This window comes from Aquarana catesbeiana, linkage group LG08 (assembly GCF_042186555.1).
Source record: "Aquarana catesbeiana isolate 2022-GZ linkage group LG08, ASM4218655v1, whole genome shotgun sequence".
Taxonomy (NCBI): Eukaryota; Metazoa; Chordata; class Amphibia; order Anura; family Ranidae; genus Aquarana; species Aquarana catesbeiana.
In genome coordinates, this window is record NC_133331.1 from 21,998,348 (window position 1) to 22,025,452 (window position 27,105).

Below are 27,105 nucleotides of genomic sequence, written 5' to 3' on the forward strand. Positions count from 1 at the left end.
GGTGGCTGTTAGCAGCTACACATTTTGCAGCTGCTGACTTTTAATAAACAAACAAATAACTGGAACGCTGCTTTAATATACGCCACCTGGTACCAGTGAGGAAAGGGGCACTGGGCAGTTGCTTCAAGTATAAGTATCTAATAGACATGTGCATTCGTTTTCGTCCAAATGCATTTTCATCCGAATTTCGGGTATTTTCGTTATTGTTTTAACAAACGTTAACGAACGTGCAGAATCTGAAAACCGAAAGATTCGATATAAACAAATGTTTTATTTTCGTTTTTGTTGTGACAACAGTTCGAAATAGATAGGAGATTCGACATGACACTGACAATAGCGATCTGTGTCCATCGAACCTGTGGTCGAATGTGCCTAACCTTAGCTCTATTAGTCCAAGATTATTATACATAGAGAGAAAAGATTCAACATTATAGAGACAATAGCAAAAAAGGTCAAATGTGCCTAACCTAACTCTGTTAGTCCAAGATTATTATACATAGAGAGAAAAGATTCAACATTATAGAGACAATAGCAAAAAAGGTCAAATGTGCCTAACCTAACTCTATTAGTCCAAGATTATTCGACATAGAGAGAGAAAAGATTCGACATGAAGTTTCGACGAAGCAGTCGCTGCGAGCAGACATTTATGGTCAAATGCTCCGCGCATAGGCTATAGAGGAATTCTAATGTTGGTTGACTAGTAATAATAATTAATAAATATAATTATTACTAGTGTCATACAACATTAGAATTCTACTATAGCTTATAGGCGGAACATTCGACCGGAAATGTACGATTGCGGCATCGTACAGTTTAGCTGCTCTGTCAAATCTTCTTAAAACATTCGACAGACACCATAAGCCTTCAATGACAGATTTGACCTTAATTATTTCGGATTTTCAGACGAATGCATTTTTTCCTTGTCAAAAGAAGTTTATTGAGTATACAATGTTATAAAGATACATAAAGTAAGTTTACAAGGATCTATAAAGTAAGCTCATTGTTTTACAGTAGGGTTTATATAGGTAAATATCATGAAATTTCAAATATTAAACATTGGGTTCACGTAAACCTAAATTAAAGATATATATCATTTCCTTAGTTACTTTTGTAGGTATTTAAATGATTTATACCTTCTATACATATTGTTTACAGGTAGAGTGTATATAGGTCAAATAAATTCTGATAATGAGCTTTAATCGTAAGGTGGAGAAAAGGAAAGAGAAAGAAGAAAAAGGGTAGAAAGGCAGAGGTATGGTCCACAAGGTTGTCCCGCTCGTCAGTTTATTATTCTTTTTAGTTCTCTTTGAAGCCTTAGAATGGGTGTCTCTGTAAGTCATTTAATGTTACCATGGCAACAGGACAAAGTCATTAAAATTTGACAGCAACTGTTGTTTTATCCAAGGATGCCAAAGTTTTTCAAATTTTGGAATTTGATTTTGATCGATGGCTACCATCTTAGCATGGGACATTGTATTATTCATTCTGTGAATTGTTTCTGCTAGTACTAATGTAGGAGATTTCCATGCCTTGGCCACTGTTTGTTTTGCAGCCGTTATTAGTTGGATCATAAGTTTGAATTGAGAGAGTGTTAACCATTCCGGTTTTAGATTAAGTAAAGTTATATATGGATCTGGTTGTATTATTTTTTAAAATATTTTAGATGCAATCACGAAGACTTCCTTCCAGAAGGTTTGGATTACTGGGCACGTCCACCATATGTGTAAATATGTACCTATTTCTGGGCATCCTCGAAAACAAAGAGCTGAGGTATTAGGTGAATATTTTGCCACTCTAGCGGGTACAAGGTACCAGCGAGTTAGGACTTTATAATTTGTCTCCAGTGCTAAGATGTTGGGTGAAGATGACTTAGATGTGAGCCATATGTTAGACCAGTCCGTGTCTTCTAAAGTTCGTCCCAGGTCCTCCTCCCACCTCTGAACGTAAGAGGGTCTATTAAGATTTGCTACTCCATATAATTGATTATAAAGTGATGAAATTGTACCTTTAGCAAATGGATCTTTTGTACAGATTGATTCAAAAATGGATAATTGGGATAATGGTGTATCCCCCTTTAGGAATGGTGTATAGAAATTTTTGATTTGGAGATATCTAAATATCTCAGAGTTTGGTAGATCATATTTTTCTCTAAACGATGGGAATGAAAGGAATGATTTAGATGCTATGAAGTCATTTAGTGTCTGAATGCCTGATGTTGTCCAAGCTTTAAAAGAATTTGGGTAGATCCATGCCGGATAAAAGGCCGGATTTCTGATAAAAGAAAGGAGAGGATTGTGTGGAGATTGTAACTGATATTTGGTTTTTAGTTTATCCCAGAGAGATAAGAAGTGTTTAGTTATGGGATTATGAATTTTAAAGCTGTCTTTAGGATCAAGCCATAATAAATTTGATATTAATAGAGGGTCATTTTCTGAAGCCTCTATAAATACCCATAATGGGATTTCCTGTTTTGCATGGTATTTGGGCAGACTGGCCAAATGTGCTGCTCTGTAGTAGTTAGTAAAATTAGGGTATCCCAGGCCTCCTTTATTTTTGGGAAGATGTAGTGTGTGTATAGGTATACGTGGTTTAGAAGAGCCCCATATAAATGAAGTTGCTCTTTTTTGTACTATTCTCAAAAAATAGGAAGGAATTGGAATAGGGAGGACTCTGAATAGATAAAGCAATTTGGGTAGAATAGTCATTTTGATTGCATTAATCTTCCCTATCCAGGATAAAGGAAGTTGCGACCATTGTTTTATTAGATTTGTGATCTGTCTTAATACAGGAGGATAATTGGTTGAGAATAAGTCAGAATGAGATGCTGTTAAATGAATTCCAAGATATGGGATTGATTTTTCTGCCCATGTGAATGGGAGTGCAGCCCTAGCCGGGATCAATTCCATGTTTGTGAGTGAAATATTAAGCACTAGGCATTTCTTAGGATTAATCATAAGGCCGGATAGGGCTGCAAATCCATCAAGAGCTGGTATTAAGTTAGGACCAGAGACCTGTGGTGATGATAGAAAAAGTAATATATCGTCTGCAAATATACATAATTTGTGTGTAATACCTCCTACTTCAATGCCAGTTATAGTTTGGTTTGTTCTGATGTATTGGGCCATGGGTTCGAGTATAAGGGCAAATAATAAGGGAGATAATGGGCAACCCTGTCGGGTACCTCTTTCAAAATTAAAGGCTTCAGATTTGTATCCAGCATATTTTATATAGGCTTTGGGTTTATTATATAATGCTTTGATCCATGTTAAAAAGTGGGGTCCAAAACCCCATTTTTGTAATGAATATTGCATATATTGCCAGGATACTGTGTCAAATGCCCTCTTAATATCGAGAGATAGAAAACATAAAGGGATTTTCCGTTTTTTAGCAATATGTGCCAATAACACTGCCCTGCGTATATTATCGCCTGCCTGTCTATTTGGCATGAAGCCTACTTGATCTCTATGTATTAATTTTCCTATAATGCTATTGAGGCGTTTTGCTATTATTTTTGCTAATAATTTAATATCGAGGTTTAACAGAGAGATAGGCCGATAAATTCACACAGGAAGTGTCATCAGAAAGGGGTTTTGGGATCATACAAACAATTGGCATTAGTGTTTCTTGCCGAAAAGAATGTCCATCTAGAAGTTTGTTAAAAGTTTCAGTGAGAATGGGAGAGAGTATTTCTGAGAATGTTTTATAGTATAAAGCCGAGTAGCCATCTGGGCCTGGTCATTTGTTAAGTTTTAGGTCTTTTATGGCGTTAGCAACTTCATCTATAGACATAGGCTCATCCAAACTGCTTTTTTGATTCTGAGATAACTCAGGTAAGGTTATTTTTGAGAAGAAGGATTCAGCCTCTGTAGGATTAAATTCATTGTTTGTCTTGTATAAAGTTGTGAGTGAAATTTATGGACTATTTTAACTGGATTACAAGTGTAAGATAATTTCAAACGTATTGGTTTGAAAGATTTGTTAGTTGAATTTAATGCCCGAGCCAAATATGTACCTGGTTTGTTTGTATTCATGTAGAAATTGTGTTTGGAGCGTTTGAGGGATTTATCAATTGACTCAGTGAGAAATAGATCGTATTCCAATCTAGATTTTTCCAGATGAGATTTTGTACTCTGAGATGGATTATCTTGAAATGATATGTAGGCTGCATTAAAATTGAGTTCTAGGTTTTTGGGGGCGTGTCCGGATGTGAGTGCAAGCAGACGTGCTGGTGAGGAGCTCCAAGCATCCGAATATAAATCCTTTGCCATCTGCATAGTTTACCAGATAAAAATCTACAAATACCTGTCTGCTGCCTTTTGGCTATTCCCTGCTCCAGCCTGTGGGAATATTGTGAGAGTTCGGCCGGGGATCAGCCCGAAAACAACCGGGCCTTCACATCCGCGGCCACCGCCATCTTCCCGACCTGTGCCCTGCCAAAGTGAGCTGTTCCTACTCAATCCGCGAGGTAAGGGGCTCCTCTCATCCCCCAACTTGCCCCTCTGTGTGTCTGGTCGGGTCCGGTGATCCGTGGGGCCGCTGGGACGGTCCGGCGTGGCCGCGGCCTAGTGCAGCCTGCAGTCCACCGCACTTTCCTGGGCCGCCGGCCGGCCGGGGAGCATCGAGACCGGCCTGATTCCAACTCGGGAGCATGGACTCTGCTGCTCACGGCCCCCTGCCAGCCCTCCACCCTCCTGCTGAGCCATCTGGGGTACCTAACTGGGTGGGCAGGCTGGGGTGCTCGGGGATCCAGCATCCTTCTTACCCCCCTACATTCATCCAGCTCCCTGGGCCTTTTGCAGGGTTCATCTGGCTGGCCCTCCTCATTGGACAGCCTTTACCTACAGGCCAGTGAAGGACTGTTGGAGATTATTGCCCACTTTTACTCAATGGGCCCTAGGAACCGGCCCAAGAGCTCATCCACGCCAGGTCGCCTGGCCCCTACCCCGGTTACACAACTACCTTCACCAGCTGCACAACCAGATCCCTCTCTCATAGGGAGACTGCACACCTTGCTGACAGAATTAGCCATGGAGCCCGAGGTGCCGAGTGCGGCTCTCTCTACCCCACCATCTCAGGATATTACTGCAGTGATCCTGGCTGCCATCGAACAAAGTAAAACCTCCATGCTGGTGAGAATAGATCGTCTCGCAGAGGAATGTAATCTCATTAGAAATGACCTGGATAAGATCAGGGGTAGGCTGACTGAATCAGAAACTAGAATCTCTGCCACTGAAGACCTTACAGCTACCCACACCAACACCATCGTGGAATTACAGCGTACAGTACAACTGCTTGTCACTAAGTCTGATGACGCAGAAAAAAGAGCGAGACGCAACAACGTCCGCGTCTTGGGTCTTCCGGAAGGGGAGGAGGGTGACCGACCGGCGGAATTCGCGGAAGAATTCTTCAAAAAACTGCTGGACCTCACGGATACCTCTCTGACCTATGTCGTCGAGCATGCCCATCGTGTACCCACGGGACGCAGTATCCCTGGTGCAAATCCCCGACCCTTCTTGGTCCGCTTCCTCAACTTCAGGGTCCGTGACAGGATCCTTTCCGCAGCTCGCAAACACCCCTCGCTTTCATACGGCGGTGGCTCGGTTCTTTTGTTTCCAGATTTCTCAGCAGAACTGCAGCGCAAGAGGAAGTCCTTTAATGATGTCCGTAAGCGCCTACGTGAAAAGGACATAAAATACAGCATGTTGTATCCCAGCCGTCTTCGGGTCCCTCACAATGGCACGGTCAGATTCTTTGATTCTCCGGCTGACGCGGATGATTGGCTAAACAACCTACGGTAAATGCAAGCATGAGTCGCTATCCGAAATCAGCACAAAGATCCCATTTTCCTTCTGGATCCATGTTCGAGGGGGTAGTTTCATCCAACTAACAGTTCCTGTTGTATAGCTTCTTAGACCTCATCATCGGATGTTGTTGCTCATTGGCTCCTGTGCCCCTCAAGCAGAATTGTACAAGTTACTTTTTGGGAACATTAATCACCAAAGATCCTTCCAGTTCAAAAACAGATGTGCTTTTAGTATACATTCTTCTACCACGGAGCCACCTCATTAGAAGTAACTCACCGAAGTATCAGACCCCCCCCCCCCAGTTTTTGGAGGGGTTTCTTGTCTCTTTTTCTCTTTTTGTTTTTTTCTCTTTTTCCCAATCAATTGAAGAGGCATCGGCGATACTGAGTCGCTACACTTTGGAACTTTTTTTTTCCTTTTTTTAGAAGTCTGAAGATCTAGAAGTTCGAGTACAGGTTTTGGGTATTAAAGTGACCATAGTTCTTATTGTTTTCTGTTCTGTTTTTTTTCTCTTTAGGGGTACTTCATGGTCAGTAGGGAGTTCACAGACTATCGTTTGTTTTTTTTTCTTTTTGTACGCTCGGCATCCACTGACTGCTACTTACATGTCATGTGTCCTATTAGTGCTCACTGTGTCCAGTGCAAAATTTGCCATCCTTTTGACACTCCCCCTTGGTCCCATGAGGGCTGACCCCCTACATGTAGTAATCATTATGTGTAATTATAATTTGCCACTGCATTAATGGAGTTGAAACTGGTATCATGGAATGTAAGGGGTCTTAATGACAAGGTAAAAAGGGCATTAATGTTTAAATATCTAAATAATCACAAACCCCATATCTTGTTCCTCCAGGAGACCCATCTTCTGGGGAACAGGATCCTGGCGCTACGCAGACCCTGGGTACGGCAATCTTTCCATGCAACATATTCCAGTTATGCCAGGGGAATGGCCATTTTATTGAACAAATCCCTTGCATACAAGGTCGTGCATTTGCAAACTGATCAAGAGGGCCGATTCATTATTCTATTACTGGAGATCAGGGCGGTGGTCTATGTTTTAGTGAACATATATGTACCTCCTCCCTTTAATCAACGGGTACTCTACAAGGTATACGAGCTTTTAGCTGCATTAAAATTCTCCAGACTATATATAGCTGGAGATTTCAACTCTACCCTGGATCCATCCCTGGACTCGTCCAATCCAAATAGGGCGTATTCGCCAGACCTGCTCCATTGGGCACAAGCTTTTAATTATACTGAGATTTGGAGATGGAAGCACCAAACCACTAGGGCTTACTCCTGTCACTCCACTACTTACAAATCTGGTTCCAGGATCGATCTGGTCTTCGGCAACATCTGTGCCCTGGCGGCGGTGAGAGGGGTCTCGTACTTACCGGTGGGCCTCTCTGATCATGCACCTCTGGAGGTCACCTTGGAGTTGTCGAACACCAGGAGTCGAGACTGCTGGCGTTTAGCACCCAAATGGGTGCAGGACTCGAGAGTGGGGGAGGAGGTCTCTCCCAAACTACAACAATACTGGGATATTAATGAGGACTCAGCCTCAGCGCAGATAGTCTGGGATGCTTTTAAGGCCAACACTAGAGGAGAATACATTTCCGCTATTAAAGCGGTCCGTTCTGAGATGTCCGGTCGGGTCCAGGTACTTGAGGAGGGGGAGGCTAGAGCAGCGGAGGCTTTTTCTGGCTCCCCTACTCTGGATCACTTTAGCCGGTTAGCAGAAGCAAGAAGAGCATTGTCTCTACATCTTGTCTCGGCCACACATTTAGATTTAAATTCCTTGGCAGGGAAGATATTTGAATCTGGAGACAAAAACAGCAAACTTCTAGCGAACTTAGTAGCGGACTCTAAAATGCAGACAGTGGTGTCAGAAATACATGGCTCAGAGGGTCAGGTTATCTCTACCCCTGAGCTAATTATAGACGAATTCAGATCCTTCTATGAAAACTTATGTAAGGCGGTCCCTGGATGGCCGGAAGATCGGCGTAGGGAATTTTTGCAGTCCCTACGCCTACCCACTCTTTCGCAGGAGGATTTAGAATTTTTAGACAGAGAGGTTACCACTGAGGAGATAGAAGAGGCGATCTGCTCATTTCCCAGTGGTAAAACACCAGGGCCCGATGGCCTACCTGGTGAATGGTACAGAATGTACGCCTCACTACTTGCACCAAAATTGTTAAAAGTCTTCTCCGAAAGTAAAAAACAGATGTCCCTACCCCCCTCAATGTATCAGGCACATATAGTCCTCATCCCTAAGCCCGGTAGAGACATATCCCTCTGTGCTTCTTATAGGCCGATATCCCTCCTAAACTATGACCTTAAGATTTTGACAAAAATACTAGCGACCAGACTGCGAATGATTCTTCCATCCCTGATTAATATAGACCAAACTGGTTTCATGCCAGGGAAATCAACAGATATCAATTTACGTAGAGTGTTCACCCATTTTCAGCTACCTCCCACTGAATCCTCTACGAGAGTAATGGTGACACTGGACATTGAAAAGGCGTTCGACTCAGTGGCGTGGCCTTTTATGTCCACGGTCCTAGAAGTTATGGGTTTTGGAGAAGTATTCCGCAGATGGATTGATATTTTATATAAAGATCCAACGGCGCAGATTAAGCTTGGCGGTGCTCTGTCGGCACCCTTCTCTGTTGGAAGAGGCACGAGGCAAGGCTGTCCACTGTCACCGGCCCTTTTTGCCTTGGTGATGGAGCCACTTGCCTCGGCCCTCAGACAGGCAGACGGGGTTAGGGGCATTCAGGTGGGAACCATTCATGAGAAAGTGGCTTTATATGTGGATGATCTTATCCTTTTCTTGAATGACCCTGCCCAATCCCTTCGGGAGACGTTGACCATTCTCTCCAATTTCACTAGCTGTTCTGGGCTCAAAGTAAACTGGGATAAATCCCAAATTTTGCCGATAGATGGGGCCGCAAAAGATATAGCAGATCCTAATCTACCATTACTATGGACAAACAAAATTAAATATCTAGGTATTCACATCTCCACATCTACCTCTGATTATTATACCCTTAACTTAGAACCGCTGGTGCAGAGGATGAGGGAGAGGCTGAGGGCGTGGGCGAATCTTCCCCTCTCCTTAATTGGGAGGATTAATTTATTTAAGATGAAGCTCCTGCCTGCCTTTCTCTATGCTCTCAGACATGCACCTGTCTGGATCTCCAAGAAGATATTTCGCCTAATAAATACCGTTCTATTATCTTTTCTTTGGGGATCCGGTCAGCCGAGATTTAAGCTGACGGTGCTGCAGAGACCTTGGGGAGAGGGGGGTTTGGCTTGTCCTGAACTTCACTCTTATTATGTGGCGGCCATGCTATCACACGCCCACAACTGGCTGATCTCTGATGAGTCCAATGCAGCAGTGGTTCATGAAGCAGCACGATTGGGGTCTTATGAGGCGCTGAGGAACCTACTTTACCGGGGTTTTAGAGGTCCCTTCCCTCTTACATCAGCAATGAGAGCGGTAATACGGGCATGGACAATAGCAAATTCATTACACCCCATCCCCTCTGGACACATCTCCCCTTATAGCCCTCTTTGGTTTAATCCGCAATTGCCAGAATTCGGGTCCATTCCCGACCCTGGGGTATGGGCATGCAAGGGCATTAAATATATAAATCAAATTTGTCTCGAAGGCAAACTACAGACTTTTGATAGGTAAATTATATTGTTGTTTCAACCTAACTCACACCTGTTTAGATTCCTGCAGCTTAGGCATGCTTTCAACACTCAGTTTGCAAGTGCTTCCGTGGCCTTTTACACCTCGAATCTAGAGACTCTCCTCAGAGATGAAGCTCTATCTAAACCCTTATCTTCCATATATAAGGCACTACTCCCTAACGTACACACGGGACTAGAAAACCTTAAGGCAAAGTGGGAGGTAGATTTCCCTGCATTGGACACAGAAGATTGGGAAGAAATGTGGGAATACTCCTTCTCACAGCTAGTATCAGCCAGAGATAGATTGTTCCAATTTAAAATAATACATAAGGTATATTACACACCTGAACGCTTACATAGAATCTATCCATCTGTTTCTGCCTCTTGCTGGAGGTGTAACTCAGCCTCAGCGGATTTCATTCATATTTTTTGGAATTGTCCTCAGATTGAAACTTTTTGGGTTGAGGTAACCAAAGTTATTTTGACTGTCACCACTGTTCCTGTGCCATTGTCTGTAGAGGTATGTCTGCTGGGACTCGTTAAGACACTGGCCCCACGCCGGGCAATCAGAACCCTGCTAGGATTATTACTTTACTATGCCCGTAAATCTATAGTACTCAGATGGAAGGCCTCATGTGCACCTTTAATAAATTTCTTGAAGAGGTTGGTGAATGCGGCCCTACCATTGTACAAAGCTACTTACCTGTCACGTGGTTGTGAAAAAAAATTCCACAAAATATGGGATATTTGGACGGAAGCCCGGTCTACTAATTCAGACTCGATTGATGATTAGTTCACTCTTTTGAGTGATCGGGAAGGGCCCAAATGGAGTTCCTGATCTTATAAAAATCCCTGGGCTGTTTCAGTCGATAGGTATGGGAAGAGGGGGAATTGAACAGGTTATTATATTGCACTTCTCATTACATAAATGAATATAGTGGGTATTGCAGTAAACACATGAAATTGAAAGACTACTTTGAATAGTCGCAAGGTGGTTGAGCGTACAATGGTTTAGTTAGGAACATAGATATAGATTCTATGTGTATGTTAATTGCTCTGTTTTTTTTTTTTTTTTTGTTTTTTTTCTTTTTTTTCTCTTTTGCTATGTAGATGTTGATCGAGCCTGGGTATGCCCAATAGGCTCTGTTCTGTTCGGTACTTACATTAAAAATTTAATAAAAATAATTTACAAAAAAAAAAAAATTGAGTTCTAGTTTTTTTGCTAGATTTTTGCGTTCCCGTTTAAATAGTGCCATTTGTCTTTGTATTGTACCACGCAAGACAGGCTTATGAGCTTCCCACAGTGTTATTGGGGAGATGTCTGTTGTATTAATAATTGATATATATTCCTTTAAAGCTTGTTCAATGGCCATCTGATGTAGTGGGTGTTTGAGCATTATGTCCGGTAAGTACCACGTTGGGTCATGCGCTTTTGGTATGGCTGAGGCTATAGTAGTGTCTACTGCATTATGGTCAGACCACGGAATCAGAATTATATCTGATGCAATACTTTCTGGTATCATTCCTATTGTTAGAAAAATATGATCTATTCTTGGTGAAGGTTTGATGAGGGTGCGAGAAATAAGTGAATTTCTTTTTCATTGGGTTACTTTCTCTCCACAAATCTACCAGATTGTATTTGGAAAGAAGTTGAGAAAAAGGTAATCTAGAGGTTATTTTGGATGGTGTAAAAGGTGATTTATCTAGAAATGGGAGGAGGACCTGGTTCGAATCCCCACACATTATCACTGTTCCTATTTTGTGTGTATTAATCACTTGTAATATATGTGAGAGGAATGGTGTAGGTTGTTTGTTAGGAGCGTAGTAGGAAATCACCATGATTGCTGTATCCATTATATAACCCATGAGTATCAGATATCTACCTTCTGGGTCTTTAATTTCTGATGATAAGGTGAATGGTGTGGATCGGTGAAATGCAATTAGAGTTCCCCTTTGCTTGGTACAGGCAGAAGCCGTGTAAATTTGTTGATAAAAAGGAGAAATATATTTTGGAGTAGAATCTTTAGTGAAGTGTGTTTCTTGGAGGCATACTATGTGAGCCTTCTTGTTATGGAAAGTACGGAAGGCTTTGGTCCTTTTTTGAGGGACATTTATTCCCTGAACATTCAGGGAAAGTATATTCAGTGGTGCCATGGCAACAGATCAAATAGTTTTGACTTACTTTTTGTTATGCAGAGCTGACTGCGCAGATCAACCTGTGTGGACTGAAGAGATGAATAGATAGAAAAGAAACCAGTGAATTCTGGAGTAAAGAGTAAACAAAAAACATATGAGATTAGATGATACATTGTATAAATTATTTTTTGCAAGTAATCACAATTTACCCGTGAAAGAGAATAAATATCTCTCTCAGGGGAATAAGTGCCTTCGTCACACTCCCACATAATATGGTTGGGAGAATGAGGAGGGCTAATGGGGGTACACGGATCTTCCGCTTACAGGAGAGAAGTGCTATGTCAAAAGACATCAAAATGATGTTTCATTAATTGGAGTGCAGAATATAGTTTTTGTTGAAATTATTTATTCCAGGGTGGTTGTATATGGTTAGTCTTGCCCTAGGCTAAATAATTCAGTTAGAAAGGTACTGTTAATAACTTTGGTATTGATGAAGATAGTTTGAATTATTTTGGGATTTTAACCCTTTTAGAGTAAACAATTACATATTTTATTCATATGTAACTGTTTAGATATGTTAACTCATAAAATTGAGGTTGTATTGCTTCAGATTAGAATAAACAAAAACATAATTCTAGGAACTAGTTAGGTAATAATATATTTGTTTTAAGAAAAGAAAGAAAAAGCTTCCATTACTTCTGGATTATTGAACATATTTGTCCTAAAAAGTAATAAATCTATTGTTATTACCTGATAATATATAACTGAACAAGAATTTCCTTATTTCACGTATATATTCTAAGGCTATATGAATCAGAAGTAATAAGAAATATAACTGGAATGTAACATGATCCCACACAGTGTGTGACTATCAGAATGCAGTTACATTCAGTTATAAATACAGGTTTTTTATAGAGAACCATCTCTTAGTATAATAAATGAAGAGATATCAGGAATTAGGATGTCAGTCCATTGAATCTTCTTGGTCCATGGATGATGTGGCATAACGGCCTCTTTTGTGAGAATGATGATTCCCATTTTGTTCTGAAATTTTCTGAGTGCTGCCTGAAGGTGAAGATGATGCCATTCTTCTGCGTGTGGGAGAGTTGCTGCTTGTGGGTTCTGTCAGATTTAATTTTAAAAGGGTTTGTTGTAGTTCATCTGCTGATCTGCTTCTGTAAATTGTACCTTGGTAGTTAAATCTGACTGAAAAGGGGAAGCCCCATTGATACATAATGTTGTGGCATTGCAGTTCCATTAGTTAGGGTTTCATGGATCGTCTTTTAGTAATAGTAAGTTGGGATAGGTCAGCAAAAATTTGATAATTGTGTCCTTGAAAATTAAGTTCCTTTTTTTCTCTTGCAGCAATTAGTATTTGTTCTTTCGTTCTGTAATAATGAAATTTTGTGATTATATCACGTGGGGGTCCATCTTTCTTTTTGGCTGTGAGGGCTCTGTGTACTCTGTCCAGTTCTAAACGTTCAATGGGGATATCTGGCTTTAGTTCTTGTAATAGAGCAGTAATAGTAGATTGCAGGTCTGTCACAGTTTCAGGTATTCCCCTTATGCGCAAGTTTGAACGTCTGGCTCTATTTTCGTAATCTTCGAGCTTAGTTTGAAGTATTAAATTCTCTTCTTTTAATTGTTCCAATTCTGTTATATTTACTTGGGTTGTAATTTCAATGTCATCCATTTTTATTTCTAAGGCTGCGGTGCCGTTTCCCAGCTCTCTTATTTCTTTGGTTAGGCTTTTTGTTATTTGGTCTAAGGTTTGTTTTAAAGCCTTATGAAGCATCTTTTCAAATTGTAATAATATTACTGGGGATGCTGAGGAGGCTTGTGGAGAAGTTTGTGAGAGGATTTGTTCTGTATCTGACTCAAATGGAGAGTCTTGCTGTGACATTTTCTGTCTGTGAGAGCGCCCTGATGCTGTATATTGTGAGGTGACTGGAGCTGCTTTAGTTGCAGTGAGTGCCTGTGAGCTCTTTGTGAGGTGATTTTTATTTCTGCCACGGTTTCCTCCCAGTACCATATTTCCTGCCCAAACTTTCACAGTTTGTTCCCTGGGGCAAAAAGGTCAAATGGATACCTTTTGAGCCTGCAGGCTCCGCTTTGTCCTTCTCTTCTCTCCTCAGCGGTGCGGAGCTCTAACAATGCATGTCGGCTCCGCCCATCTCCCCCGACGAATGCATTTTTTAACGAAACAAAATAAATAAAAACGAATTTCGGGAATAAGTAAATAAATTTATTTTTCGGAACGAAAACGAAATTCCGAAACTAAATATTTCAGTGTGCACGTGTCTAGTATCTAATAGTCACCTTTAATAGAGTTAAGCACATTTTCTATCATTTGTTATTTTAGCTCTTGATAGTTCTCATTAAAGTGTTCCATTAGCAAAAATAAATATTACATTGGTTTGAATTCATTATTTTCCCACAATAACTGAACATGTTATGATAGAAAGCCTTAACTACTTCAGCCCCGGAAGGATTTACCCACTTCCTGACCAGGCCATTTTTTGCGATACGGCACTGCGCCGCTTTAACTGACAATTGCGCGGTCGTGCAACGCTGGACCCAAACAAAATTGACGTCCTTTTTTCCCACAATTAGAGCTTTCTTTTAGTAGTATTTGATCACCTCTGCAGGTTTTATTTTTTGCGCTATAAACAAAACAAAAGACAATTTACTTTCTGCTATAACAATATAAAACAAATTATATAAAAAAACTAATTTATTCATCAGTTTAGGCCGATATATATTCTTCTAAAAAATCACAATAGGTGTATATTGATTGGTTTGCGCATGTAGCAAAGTCTCTGGCCTTGTCCAGTCTAATGAGGACCTCCAAGGCCAAAGATAGCTGACATCTTTCAATATGTGGTGGGTTGTGAGGCATAGTGGGTGCAAAGATGGTAAAAGTTGATGGGCACCAGACACTTATTGGATGTAAAAGAGGTTTTATTTCTTTTAACAGTCCTTTTTGTATTTTTGGGGGAAAGAGGGTTAGAGCCAGGACACCCTTAGGAAGTTGCAAATTCAATTGGCAGACTCCATGACTTCAATAGGAGGACAGCCGTGCAGGGAAAGGCCCCAGTAAGCCACATCTGCACTTGCAGGATTGCTGTCTCCTATGGCAACAGTCTTTAACAGTTCCTAACTCAAACGTCCTTTCATCGTCACTGCAACTGCCTCTTTTAGTTCTTCACCATTGAGCTCCCGGTCTCTCACTAGACCCACTGATTCCCTGACTCCGAATCCCTTGAGCTCCTCCAAGGTTTGCGGTGGTATCCCCTCAAGCGTCACCCACGCTTTCCTGCTGGGTCCCTAGCTTGGCACACTAGATACTTTTCAATCTTCACCCCTGCTGACCAGCTCAGTCTCTGGCTTGACTCACAAGGCTGCTCTGCAAGCGTCACCTCCGTGAGTTGGGTCCCTGACTTGATCACCACCTGAAGTTTCCAGATTCTCTACAGTGCCTTTTCAGTGAGAATATGGTTCCCGTACTTGCTTCAGTTACTCACTGTCCCTGGTAAAGGTGGTTGGTCCCTTTGTGACGACAGCTTCCCTTCTACCTCAGACCACGACAGGTTCTCTGGTCGGCAGAACTGTCACTTCTGGTTGGACTGCAAACCGCAATCCCAACCCTGCGCTGCCCACTTCTGGATAGGCCCTCACACAGCCTGGCAGCCAGATGCCCCTGGGATAGGTCCAATCTCCAGCCTAGCAGCCCGGGGCTTACGACACAAATCCACCCAGACAGCCATCCAGGTGGCACAGAACACAGATCACCTGACTCCACCCGAATATATAGGCTCTGCCAGCAGGCCAAGGGATTCAAGAAAATCTCTGCCCAATGGCTGAGATACCTGATATACCCATAATCTGACCTTGGGTTGCCCCTCTCGTATCTAGTACCTCCAAGTACCCGGCAACCTAGTGGTAGAAGAGAAAAGTGCAACAAGGCCAAACTTAGGAATCTATTGATTTCTTCCTAACAATCGACCAAGATAACTACTCCTGGCAAGTAAATTTATGAGGAGCTCCCTGACTAAACCCCAGGGTGCTACATGCAATAGTTATCGCATCGACAATCTATGGGATAGATTTGGGGACTTTTATTTTTTATTGATTTTACTGGTAATGGCGGCAATCTGCAATTTTTAGTGGGACTGCGACATTGTGGCAGGCAAATCTGACCCCAAATTACACTTTTTGGGGACCAGTGACATTATTACATTGATCAGTGCTATAAAAATGCACTGATCAATGTAGAAATAACACTGGCAGGGAAGGGTTTAACACTAGGTGGGCGATAAAGGGGTTAAGTGTGTTCCCTGGGTGTGTTCTAACTGTAGGGGGGATGGGCTGCCAGGGACATGACAGTGATCACTGTTCCCAATCACTGGGAACAGAAGATCTCTCACATGTCATCTGGCAAAGTGGGGATCCGCCTTATTTACACAGGCAGATCCCCATTCTGCCTCTGTACACCGAGATCGTGGGTCGATGGCGGAAAGCGCGCTCCCGCGGCAATGCAGCGTGCCCGCTATCTCTCATGCATGGATCGCCATACAGCTATGGCGGTTTGGTCAGAAGAGCCGACCTGCCGCAGTATAATGATGGCGGCTGGTCGGCAATTGGTTAATCAGAATTTTATTTCATGAGTGGGCATCATATAATGGCTCTTCTTTCCTTAATAGACATCCCACAGACATTTTAAGAGTAAAAATGTGCAATAATCTTCCCCACTGACAGCTGAATGTAAAAAACAGTTTTGGCAATAAAAAAGCCTTAAGATATTCCCTTCTTCATCAACAATCAATTTTCATTAATTCAAAAAATGTGGAAAAAATGGTGTTGGGGTCCCTTCCAATTCATACCAGACCCAAAGGGCCTGGTATGGATTTTAAGAGGAACCCCAAGCCAAATGTTTTTTTTTTAAATTGGCGTCCCCATGGGGTCCCCTTCAAATCCATTCCAGACCGTTGTCCTAGCATGCAGCCAGGCAGGCCAGGAAAGGGGCGGGGTGAGCGATCCTGAACCATACCAGACAACATGCCCTCAACATGGGGGGGCCTGCCCCCCCAAAGAACCTTGCCTCCCCCAGTATGGGATATATAGTATATCTACTTATTCAGAAAAAAAGTTTTTGAAAAGCCCTTTATTAAAAAAACAAATGTTACCGGTGTAGATCCATCGTCAAATCGTCAATCACGCCGCCCGCCGCCACTGCCGACCTGAAAAACCCCCCTGCTCCAAAGCAACCCCCCATGTTGAAGGCATGTGACCTGGTATGGTTCGGGGGGGGGAGGGGCCCTCGCTTGTCTCCCCCTCCCCCTCCCCCCCTTTCCTAGCCTGCCAGGCTGCATGCTCAGATAAAGGTCTGGTATGGATTTTGGGGGCACCCGTGCTATTTTTAACCACTTCCCGCCCAGTCTATAGCAGAATGACGACCGGGTGGTGGCTCAGTTATTGCGGATCGCAGCAATCAGTGGTTCGGTGTCACAGCGCTACACCGATATCGGTAAAGAGCCTCCAATGGAGGCTCTTTACCACGTGATCAGTCGTGTCCAATCACGTCTGATCACGCTGTAAACAGGAAGAACCGTTGATCGGCTTTTGCTCACTCACGTCTGACAGACGTGAGTAGAGGAGAGCCGATCGGCTGCTCTCCTGACAGGGGGGGTCTGTGCTGATTGTTTATCAGCGCAGATCCCCCCCTGATGCCCGCCCAGGACCACCAGGATGCTGCAATGAACCACTAGGGATGGCCATCCACATTGGACCACCAGGTATGCCACCTAGACCACCAAGGAAATGCCAATCTGTGCCCAGGCAGCTGCCAATCAGTGCCCATCCCCAATGCCTGCCAGTGCCATCAGTGATGCCTATAAGTGCCATCTATCAGTGCCGCATATCAGTGCCCAGCAGTGCTACCTATCAGTGCCCAGCAGTGCCACTCATAAGTACCCATCAGTGTAGCCTTTTAGTGCCAGTGTCACCTATCAGTGCCCACCACCCACCAATGCCACCCATGAGTGCCCAGTGCCACCTATCAATGCCCACCAGTGTTGCATATCAGTGCCGCCCAGTGCCAATCATCAGCGCCACCTCATTGGTGCCACCTTGTCAGTGCCCGTCAGTGCCGCCTTATCAGTGCCCATCAGTGAAGGAGAAAACCTACTTATTTACAAAATTTTATAATGGAAACAAAAGAAAAACTTTATTTTTTTCAAAATGTTTGGTCTTTTTTTTATTTGTTTAGCAAAAAATAAAAACCGCAGAGGTGATCAAATACCACCAAAAGAAAGCTCTATTTGTGGGAACAAAATGATAAAAATTCTGTTTGGGTACAGTGTAGCATGACCGCGCAATTGTCATTTAAACAGCGACAGCGCTGAAAGCTGAAAATTGGCTTGGTATTCTGGTATGAGGGCTCCCCTCAAAATCCATACCAGACCTAAGGGACTGGTATGGATTTGGGGGACTCCACGCCATTTTTTTACAGTTTGCCATGGGGTTCCACTTAAAATCCATACCAGACCCAAATTATTCTCACGTTTGTTTAATGCCGGCAATGTTTTCTTTTTACATTCAGCTGTCAGCAGGGAACACCCGCTGACAGCTGATGAATGGCCGTTGTTAAGGACCACCTATTTACTGGTTGTTAAGGACACCGGCGGCCCTGTTCCTTAACGCTGAAGCTACTAAACATAGCTTAAAGGATATGTAAAGGTTTGTTTTAAAAAAACAAAGAAAAAAAAGTCATACTTAGCTCCTCTGTGCAGTTGGTTTTGCACAGAGTGGCCCCGATCTCCCTCTTCTGGGGTCCCTCAGCGGCGCTCCTGGCTCCTCCTCTTCTCGAGTGCCCCGTTGGAGAGCCACTCTCCCTCGGGGCACCCGTGCGGGCGCACGCCCATGTCTTGCTACTGCGTCCATTGGCTCAGGCAGCAGGACTCGGCCACGCCCCCTGGCTCCGGCGTCATTGGATCTGATTGACAGCAGTGGGAGCCAATGGCTGCGCTGCTATCAATCTATCCAATCAGGACCCGAGACACCGGCTGGAGCTGGTGTGCTCATCCCCGTCGCTGGAAAGACCGGGTTCAGGTAAGTAAAAGGAGGGCTCTGGGGGTCTGCTGCATCACAGGTGTTTTTTTACCTTAATACATAGAATACAAAACCTTGAGGGTTTACAACCCCTTTAAACACTAGACTAAACACTGCTAAATGCCAGCAAAAAAACGCTAAAACATTAGCTTTTTTTTTGTCCAGTGTTTCTAAAGTAGTTTTTAGCTTTCTAGTGTGCATTATAAACAAAATGCCACATAAAACTATAAAATACATGGGATACCCAGAAGGTCCATGATACCAAACCTTTAGTTAAAAATAAACAAAAATATAAAGAAATAAAAGTGATCGATAGATTAGCAAATAATGCTCGGGAATGAAAATTCCATATTCAAAAGGCTTTCTAGGAATAAACACTGAAGTCTTCTAGTCTAATATTATCTGCTGTGCCAATTTAACAGCTAAGGGTTGGTGGTCACAGAAAGTGTATCGGTTATATCCTTCTTGACTGACAAATAATATACATAAGAAATACTCACAGTTTTGCTTGCACTGAGTAGATCTGCAAAAGGATCAGCCCAACACATAAAGTCCAGAGAGACATTATGTGACAGAGACCAGACAATACTTGTGTGCTAGGAATTGCTATTTGGCTGGTCTTATATTGCTCGTTTGATGTCGTGGTTGCAAGGCTGGGCATTGACCACATCACATCAAATATTTGTTTGGGAAGACACATCCAGTCCTGTGTTTGTGTTGAGGGGGGATTGGCAAGATATGAAGGTCATTTGATACATGTTAGAATGAAAACATAGATGGGATTAAATTAAAGAGGAATTCAAATATATTGAATGTCATTTTCATACAAATTGCAAGTGCTGGACCCTCCATCTTTTAATAAACATTTTGTGAACATATGAGCCAGCAAGATATCCGATGCTTCACTCTTTACTTTATCTATCAGCAGCCTTAAAACCCAGTCTATTATTCCTCACTCAACCTCCTCATAACAGGATTACTCATTCAAAAGTCTTTGGTAACTTGTTACCCGGCCGGTATCTAGAAGTATCCGAGGTTAACTTGGTGATGACATGGCTTCCTTAGAAAACAAAGAGTTAAGTTCATTGTTAGGGTTAAAGTCCAACTCCAGCTTTTAGTGTAAAAAAAAATACTCAAGACTTTTTCAAATAACTGGCTGCATAACCTTTTTTAATCCATTATTTAAAGTATATACATTTTTACATTGTAGAGAATACATACAAAAATAGTGTGTCCAATAAAAAAAAAGTCAGAAGCAAAGTAAAAAGTCACATAGGTGATTATAATAGACCCCCCCCCCTTATTTATAACAGTCACATGAAAATAAATCATAGTGTGGACAATGAAATAACACGGGGTTTGGAAGGGAAGTGAAAAAAAACAAAAAACAACTGGTCCAAATTGGAAGACATCCCGATCTACATGTAGCACCCTGATGTTAAGGGCCCTTTCACACTGGGGCGGGGGCGGCGTCGGCAGTAAAGCGCCGCTATTGTAAGCGGCGCTTTACTGTCGGTATTCGGCCGCTAGCGGGGCGGTTTTAACCCCCCGCTAGCGGCCGAGAAAGGGTTAATAACCCCTGCAAAGCGCCTCTACAGAGGTGCTTTGCCGGCGGTATAGCCGCGCTGTCCCATTGATTTCCCGTCCTGCTAGCGCACCGCTCCAGTGTGAAAGCCCTGAGTGCTTTCACACTGGGAAGACAGTAGCGGCTGTGGGGCGGTTTGCAGGCGCTATTATTAGCGCAATAGCGCCTGCAAACCGCCCCAGTGTGAAAGGGCCCTTAGGCAGGATTGCTCCTAAATTTGCCTGCCAGGTATAGCTACCTTGGCTAATTGTTGAGGATCAATTGATTTCACTCCAAGTCTGTAATTGCTGCTCTTCTCTCTTTTGCCGCTAGGTAGCCGTGTACCTGGTGGCATTAGATAAGACAAGGGCAAAGCAAGGACAGATTATGAGTATATGGGGTGTCTCAGCCAATGGGCGGGGGTTTTCTTGAATCCCTTGGCCTGCTGGGAGAACCTATATATTTGGATGGAGTCAGGTGATCAGTGTTCTGTGCCACCTGGATGGCTGTTTGGGTGGATGTGTGTTGTATTGCCTGGGCTGCTAGGCCATAGTTTGGGCCTATCCTGGGCACTAGGGATGGGCTGAACACCCCCTGTTCGGTTCGCATCCAGAACATGTGAACAGGCAAAAACTTCATTTGAACGTACAAACACCGTTAAAGTCTATGGGACACGAACATGAAAAATCAAAAGTGCTAATTTTAAAGGCTTATATGCAAGTTATTGTCATAAAAAGTGTTTGGGGACCCGGGTCCTGCCCCACGGGACATGTATCAGTCTAAAAAAAGTTTTAAAAACGTTTTTTTTCGGGAGCAGTGATTTTAATAATGCTTAAAGTGAAACAATAAAAGTGTAATATTCCTTTAAATTTCGTACCTGGGGGGTGTCTATAGTATGCCTGTAAGTGGCGCTTTTTTCCCATGTTTAGAATAGTCTGACAGCAAAATAACACTTCTAAAGGGAAAAGAAAGTCATGAAGTAATAGCGGCTATAGTGAATTGTCGGCTATAGTGAATTGTCTATGCGAGAAATCAAAAGTGCTAATTTTAAGGGTTAATATGCAAGTTATTATCATAAAAAGTGTTTGGGGACCCGGGTCCTGCCCCAGGGGACATGTATTGGTGCAAAAAAAAGTTTTAAAAACGGCCGTTTTTTCAGGAGCAGTGATTTTAATAATGCTTAAAGTGAAACAATAAAAAGTGTAATATTCCTTTAAATTTCATACCTGGGGGATGTCTATAGTATGCCTGTAAAGTGGCGCATGTTTCCCGTGTTTAGAACAGTCCAAGTGCAAAATGACATTTCTTAAGGAAAAAAAGTCATTTAAAAGTACTAGCGCTAGCACCGGCTATAATGAATTGTCGGTCCAGCAATACACATAAAAGTTCATTGATAAAAACGGCATTGGAATTCCCTACATGGGAACCCCGAACCAGAATTTAAAAAAAAAAAAAAATGCATGGGGGTCCCCCCAAATTCCATACCAGGCCCTTCAGGTCTGGTATGGATTTTAAGGGGAACCCCGCGCCAAAATTTAAAAAAAAATGGTGTTGGGTCCCCCCAAAAATCCATACCAGACCCTTATCCGAGCACGTAACCTGGGAGGCCTCAGGAAAAGAACGGGGGATTAGAGAGCGCCCCCTCCACCTGAACTGTACCAGGCCACATGCCCTCAACATGCCATTGGGAGGGTGCTTTGGGGTAGTGGCCCCCCCAAAGCACCTTGTCCCCATGTTGATGGGGAGAAGGGCCTCATCCCCACAACCCTTGCCCAGTGGTTGTGGGGATCTGCGTGCAGGGGGGCTTATCGGAATCTGGAAGCCCCTTTAACAAGGGGACCCCTAGATCCCGGCCCACCCTGTGTGAATTGGTAATGGGGTACCCCTACCATTTCACAAAAAAAGTGTCAAATGGTTGTGGGCAAGGGTTGTGGGGATGAGGCCCTTCTCCCCATCAACATGGGGACAAGGTGCTTTGGGGGGCCGCTACCCCAAAGCACCCTCACAATGTTGAGGGCATGTGGCCTGGTATGGTTTAGGGGGGGCGCTCTCTCGTCCCCCCTCTTTTCCTGCGGCCTGCCAGGTTGCGTGCTCGAATAAAGGGTCTGGTATGGATTTTTGGGGGAGACCCCACACCTTTTTTTTTTTAATTTTGGCATGGGGATCCCCTTAAAATCCATACCTTCGGGTCTGGTATGGATTTTGAGGGGGCTCCCCATGCATTTTTTTTTAAATTTTGGGTTGGGGTTCCCCTGTGGGGAATTCCCATGCCGTTTTTATCAATTAACTGTTATGTGTATTGCCGGACCGACAATTCGTTATAGCTGGTGCTAGCACTTTTAAATTATTTTTTTTTCCTTTAGAAATGTCATTTTGCACTCCGACTGTCCTAAACATGGGAAAAATGCATCACTTTACAGGCATACTATAGACACCCCCCAGGTACGAAATTTAAAGGAATATTAAACTTTTATTGTTTCACTTTAAGCATTATTAAAAATCACTGCTACCGAAAAAACGACCATTATTAAAACTTTTTTTAGACTGATACGTGTCCCCTGGGGCAGGACCCAGGTCCCCAAACACTTTTTATGACAATAACTTGCATATAAGCCTTTAAAATTACCACTTTTGATTTCTCCCATAGACTTTTAAAGGGTGTTCCGCGGCTTTCGAATTTGCCACGAACACCCCAAATTGTTCGCTATTCGGCGAATGAGTGAACAGCCAGTGTTCGAGTCGAACTCATGGTCGACCCGAACATAAAGACCATCCCTACTGGGCACATCTGGCTGCTAGGCTGTCTAAGGGACTATCCAGAAGCAAGAGAGCAGTGCAGGGTTAGGACTGCAGCTTGCTGTGCAATCAGAAGTGACGGTTCTGCCGGCCGGAGAACCTGTCATGGTCGGAGGTAGAAGGGAAAGCTGTCGCCACTAAGGGTCCATCCACCTTATTACCTGGGACCACAGTGAGTAGCTGAAGCAAGTACCAGAGCAGTATTCTCACCAACCGGGGAAGGTGAAGAATCAGGAAACTTCAGCGGGTATCAAGCCAGGGAATCAGCCAGCGGAGGTGATGCTTGCAGAGCAGCCTTGTGTGTCAAGCCAGGGACTAAGCAGGCCAGTGGGTGAAGCTTGAGAAGTATCTTAAGTGCCAAGCTAGGGACCCAACAGAGACGCGGGGGTGACTTTTGAGGAAGATACTACAGGGAAGATTGGAGGAGCTCATGGGATTCAGTGGCAGTGAACTGAACTGAAAAGACTGTTGCCATAGGAGACAGCATTCCTACACATGCAGATGTGGAGTCTTCCTGGATGCCTTTCCCTGCATGGCTGTCCTCCTGTTGAAGTCTCGGAGTCTGCCAATTAACATTGCAACTACCTAAAGGTGTCCTGGCCCTCACCCTCTCTCCCAAAGTTCTGTTAAGAGAAATAAAATCTCTTTTGCATTCAAGAAATGTCTGGTGCCCAATGGTGGTGATGGGGTTATGGTATGGGCAGGCGTATGCTATGGACAATGAACGCAGGTGCATTTTATTGATGGCATTTTGAATGCACAGAGATACCGTGACGGGATCCTGAGGCCTATTGTTGTGCCATTCATTCACGACCATCACCTCATGTTGCAGCAGGATAATGCACAGCCCCATGTTGCAAGGATCTGTACACAATTCCTGGAAGCTGAAAACATTCCAGTTCTTGCATGGCCAGCATACTCACCGGACAGGTCACCCATTGAGCATGTTTGGGATGCTCTGGATCGGAGTATACGACAGCGTGTTCCAGTTCCTGCCAATATCCAGCAACTGAAGAGGAATAGACTAACATTCCACAGGCTACAATCAACAACCTGATCAACTCTATGCGAAGGAGATGTGCTGCACTGCGTGAGGCAAATGGTGGTCACACCAGATGTTTTCGCACCCCCCCCCCCCCAATACAGTAAAACTGCAAATTTTAGAGTGGCTTTTTATTGTGGCCAGCCTAAGGCACACCTGCGCAATAATCATGCTGTCTAATCGGCATCTTGATATGACACACCTGTGAGGTGGATGGATTATGTCGGCAAAGTAGAAGTGCACACTAACACAGATTTAGACAGATTTGAGAGAAATAGGCCTTTTGTGTACATAGAAAATGTTGTAGATCTTTGAGTTCAACTTGTGTTAAATAGGGGTAAACACAAAAAAGTGTTGCATTTATAATTTTGCTCAGTATATGTTTTGAGAGGATTATGATCTGGGTCCTAAGTAATGACATGGTCTTGAGCCATAAAATCATAGGTAGGAACCAGTGGTGGCTGGTGGTATTTTTTTGAGGGGGGGAGCGGCAAACAATTCACCCACAGCCACCCCCCCCACTGTCGGTCTGGTCACCCGCCATCCTCCCTGCAGTCGGTCACCAGCCCCGAACTTACACCAACTAGGTCGCAGGCAGCGCTTCCTCCGGGCGGTGGCTTCCCCTGTGTCTCCTCCTCCTTGGCATCACGGCGGCTTCCGCAATGAGTCTCCTCCCTCCTCCTCTACAGTGGCCAGGATCGCTTCTCCTCTCAGTAAATCGGGTGACGGGTCTCAGGACCCGCTTCCTGATTGGCCGGGAGGAGAATCAGGAAGCCTCAGGCTCTAATCATGTGCTTCTAAAAAAAACCATTGGAATCCATGCGTCCAGTGCCCTGCATATAGATTAGTGGCCGGGCGCATGGATTGGGAGCGCGGCATCCCTGCGCCCCCATATGGACGGGCCGCTACTAGTAGGAACAAGACCAAAAGATATGTAAAAAGGATGTCTGTGGGTTGTCTCACCACTCGGAAACTGAGATAAGCAGATACATTGAGTGTAGAAATCTAGGGGTACGATACCAGCAAGAGAGTACCTTATATCCAGATTCCTGGTATTGATTACTTATAGACAAGCAAATCGATAAGGTAAGTATTTTAGATCTAGCATGTAGTGTAAATTTAATATTAGGAGAGCTCGATGTTCGGGCCAAACATATCATGTTATATATAAATATATATATATACTCTGCATCCAGTGTAGCCTATATCTGATTGCAGGGCATTCCTGGTGTACTTTTTCTAATATACTTCAGGCGGTGTATTAATAATTATACACACACACACACACACATGCTCAGTGTCTGAATGCTAGCTTGGCCAAATTGCTAGCACTGCAACTGCTGACTTTTCAGCTGCTAGACTCTGCCCCCTTTCGTGAATTTGTGGAATGTGCGGTACCTCAGTGGCAGGTTCCCAAATGCACCAACAGCAATAACCCAGCGCCAATGAGTAGCCACCTGGAGAACTCGATCAAGACGTGGAGTGTATAACATATATTGTTATCATACCATGTCATATAATATTTTATGTGCATTTAGCATGACTACACATAGAGGGAGAATAGTGCAGCTGGACCAACCGTAGCTGGAAGATACAGATCAAGATAAAACAACAAAAAATGTCCAGCGCTCTGGAATTCACATAAATAAAATAAATAAAATGAAATAAAATAAAATAAAATCTGGCAGTCCAAAAATAATGATAAAAAAGGACAGTTTATTGAGTCCAATAATATTATAATAAAAATGATAATTCATAAATTGTAAAAACAAGCTTTGAACAGATAAAATTGAACCCACAGTAACACAGAACTATATTGCACTGAATTAAGACATCTTAGTGTGTACTTAGGGTAAAAATATATGTGTATAAGACAGTTGGCCCTTGAGCAGCAGAAAACCCACACAAGAAACCCATCCAGGTGTATTGTAGCAGCCAAAGTCAAAATAGAAAAAAGTTGATGAAACAAAAAAAGGGGGGCACCTCGCCCAAAGAATCAAGGGGACTAGCAGAAACCCCGCTGGCTGTGTGATCTGAGATCGTGGAGGACAACTCACCGGCTCCAGCGAGCAGAGGATGTGGCGTGGAAGGAGCCGACGCTCCGGCGGGAGGAGAGCAGCGCTGTGTGATCCAAAGTCGGGAGGGACAGCTCACTGGCTCAAACAGGCAGGGGATGTGGCGTGGAGGGAGCCGGAGCTCCACCGAAGGGAGAACAACCTCACCGAGGCTCCGTCGCGGGGGCCAGTGACGTCAGCACGGGAGAGCCGCCGGAGTGTCAGCTGGTAAGCGTGAGCTGCTGGCTCCCGGCTGTGTCTCCTGGATGTGTCTCCTCAGGGATGGATTCAATCCCAATGGTGGATGGTGTCACTTGAGGGAATCCAGGGATGAACTGGGGGGGAGGATGGGATGTGAATGGCTCCAGCCACGCTGATGGAACACCTCATGTGCCAGATCAAACTGTGACCCTTCAAAAAGAGAGTACTGCAGGGATGAATGGTGTCACCCAGGGGGTCCAGTGGAGAAATGGACAAGCAAAAAGGGAATTGATGGGACTGGCAATAGCCAATGTAGAGCTCGCAGATGGAGATGAATGGATGGATGGATGGATGGATGGGTGGGTGAATGGGTTGATGATCACCGTGCTCTAGTTCTGGATGGGACCACTGTCATAGGGTTGCCTTGACGACGCGTTTTTTTTTTTTTTCCCCTCCCATTGCTCCCTCCCTCTAAACTATACCAGTATATTTAAACTGTGCGAGTTGCCTCACCCCTTGACTATGATAAAGCGCTCATGCGTGAAACGCATCATCAAGGCAACCCTATGACAGTGGTCCCATCCAGAACTAGAGCACGGTGATCATCAACCCATTCACCCACCCATCCATCCATCCATCTCCATCTGCGAGCTCTACATTGGCTATTGCCAGTCCAATCAATTCCCTTTTTGCTTG

The 27,105-nt window shown here is 43.7% G+C and overlaps 1 protein-coding gene across 1 annotated transcript in view; it reads right to left on the bottom strand.

Annotated features, from left to right (window-relative positions):
- LOC141105632 (alpha-2-macroglobulin-like protein 1) overlaps positions 1–19,404 on the bottom strand; it is a 351,206-nt gene extending 331,802 nt beyond the window's left edge. The window contains exon 1 of the mRNA XM_073595595.1: positions 19,253–19,404. Coding sequence (XP_073451696.1) covers positions 19,253–19,317 — 65 coding nt within the window. The 5' untranslated portion in view covers positions 19,318–19,404. The remainder of the gene's footprint in view (positions 1–19,252) is intronic.
- Between the last annotated feature and the right edge of the window lie 7,701 nt (positions 19,405–27,105).